Below are 2,170 nucleotides of genomic sequence, written 5' to 3'. Positions count from 1 at the left end.
CGCGGAAGGGTGGAATTTTTTCCCCTCCAAATTAAAACACGCACACATTTTTTTTTTTTAAAATGCAAGCCCTCCTTCCTCCGTGTGCATTCTTGCAGGCTCCACAAAGTACGCCCAGCCGCTTCCTGGTCGGGGTTTTTTGCAGCGTGGAGGAGGGGCAGTTGCAGGCAGCAGCGGAAACCAGACATTACAGATAAGAGTGTGCAGCGCACAGCCGTCGGCAACTGTCTCTCTCCCTTTCTCGCGCGCGCGCTCGCTCGCTCTCCTCTGCTTCCCCCCCTTTGCACTGCAGTTGCATGAGGATTGGGGCGACGAGAATGCCACTGTGACGGAGGCGTGTGACAAGTCCCCATCTTTTTTTTTTCCTTTCCCCCCTTTTCTTTTTTTCTTTTTTCTTTTGGGTGTTTTTCCCCCTCCCAATTTCTTGGTCATCCTCTCTCGCGAATCCCCCACAATGCCTTGGTCGATCTGTCTACAATCTGATGGTTGCCTCTGGAAGGAAATGTGAGAGGTAAGAAGAGCGTGTTTTAATTTTATGTTTTTTAACCCCGCGCCTTTTTCTTCTCCTCTTTCATCATCGCCATCTGGCTTTCGACGATCGCGTTGTCGCCGTCGTGACATGTCGCCGATCCTTCAGGTTCTGGCAGATCGGGGCTAGAGGTGGTGGTAGTGGGTTTTTTTAAAATTTTATTTAAACACCACGCTTTCCAAAAACACACCCGGTGGTGGCTAAAAGAAGGAGAGGAGGGAGGAAGTGAGATGTTAAGAAGTGCAGGGATATTATTCTACCCCCCCCCCCGCCCCATAGACACTTCAAGGCTTTCCGATCGCGCCTCAGAAAGGAGATTTTATTTATTTTTTATTTAAAAAGGAAGGGAGCAGGGGCTGCAGTTCTGCTCCGAGCAGCCGCTTCCTGCCCGTGCGTGCGCGCCTGTATCGCTCTGCAGGGTCGTGCAGTTTTGCAGTCTTTTACGCACGTAACCAGACACATACACACGGAGAGGGAGAGGGAGAGAGAGAGACAGGCGCGCGCGCGCGCGCACGGGAGCTTGGAGACACCGGCTTGAGCAGGTGCATGGAAAGGTCTCCCTCCCCAATCACTCCCTGACCTTTCTTCCAAGCTTAAATTACCCCCCTGAACTTGGCTGTGTGCTGCAATGCCCTCTTATTATAGACCGGGCACCGGCTCTCTCTCTCTCCTCCACGGGACTTTGACAACCCTCCCATTTCACAGCCCCAGCGACCTACCGCAAGCCATCATTGCCACAAGGTCCAGCAGGGTTTGAGGCTGGTTTCCTTGCAAGGTGTTTCCTCCCCATCCTGATTTTCGGGAAGGGGTAGTAGACTCACTCGCCCGCCTGTTCAGTCTCACTTTCCTTTTTGAAAAGTGGGCCAAATGCGTCTGCCGGAGAGGTTAATTTCTTGCCTTCCTGCACATAAATGGTGGGTGCCATCTCTGGCTGGGCTTCCTTTTATGGAAGGCGCTGTCATTTGGGATCTCAGGGCTTTTGCACAAGTTGGTAGGGCAGGAAACCCCCCTCCCCAAAGGGTGGGGAAGTTTTGTTTTGTATTTATAAAATAAACAACACAAATTTTCCCAGTGCTCAACTATACGTGGCACATAGTAACTGAAGTTTGATATATGCAAGTTTGCCTTTATAAGGAATGAAATAGCATTTTAAAACCCATCCTATTGATTATATTTTAAATCCAGAAGTGTCTGTGAGAGAGACAGAGAGATCAGATTGTGTGTCCTTTAATGGGCAGGAATTTGTTAATAGCACTGCATCATGAGAAAACATTATGATTCAGGTTTCTCTAGGGGGATGTTAACTGTGGTGCAGTGTACAGTCTTGTCTCCAAAGTAGTTAACTGGCACAGGTAGGCAGAAAGAGCCAGTTCACTCCCTGGTAGATACAGAGGTTCTTAAATGCTAAAAGTGAATTGTTGGCAGACACAGGTTATTCCTAAAGTGATCAAAACTCTTAAGGGAATTTTTTTTTTTAGAGAGAGAGAATCTGTGTGGGTTTATCTATAGTTGTGCCATCTTAATTATAATTAATTAACTTTGTATACCTCCCTTCATCCAAAGGTCAGAGAGGGCAGTTCACAAGATAAATAATACATACTCATCTTGAGAATATATACATTATATATAATGTAATACTGA

The 2,170-nt window shown here is 47.6% G+C and overlaps 1 protein-coding gene and 1 long non-coding RNA gene across 22 annotated transcripts in view; one reads left to right on the top strand and one right to left on the bottom strand.

Annotated features, from left to right (window-relative positions):
• Positions 1-210: 210 nt before the first annotated feature.
• The window catches only part of MBNL1 (muscleblind like splicing regulator 1), a 183,877-nt gene continuing 181,917 nt past the window's right edge, over positions 211-2,170 (top strand). For 5 of the 21 annotated variants that reach the window (XM_081190433.1, XM_081190446.1, XM_081190442.1 and 2 more), the window contains exon 1: positions 220-511. In XM_081190433.1, coding sequence (XP_081046559.1) covers positions 483-511 — 29 coding nt within the window. In that variant the 5' untranslated portion in view covers positions 220-482. Of the gene's footprint in view, positions 512-2,170 lie in introns of all 21 variants that reach the window. The other 16 variants (XM_081190427.1, XM_081190449.1, XM_081190426.1 and 13 more) reach the window with 8 other exon arrangements.
• LOC308585157 lies at positions 516-1,419 on the bottom strand. The gene is made up of 2 exons (XR_014007089.1): positions 1,249-1,419; positions 516-729 (listed from the first exon to the last, which is right to left on the bottom strand). It is a non-coding gene; the product is annotated as an uncharacterized lncRNA (long non-coding RNA).

This window comes from Podarcis bocagei (genome assembly GCF_964188305.1).
Source record: "Podarcis bocagei genome assembly, chromosome: 4".
Taxonomy (NCBI): Eukaryota; Metazoa; Chordata; class Lepidosauria; order Squamata; family Lacertidae; genus Podarcis; species Podarcis bocagei.
This window is presented reverse-complemented; position numbering and strand designations above follow the sequence as displayed.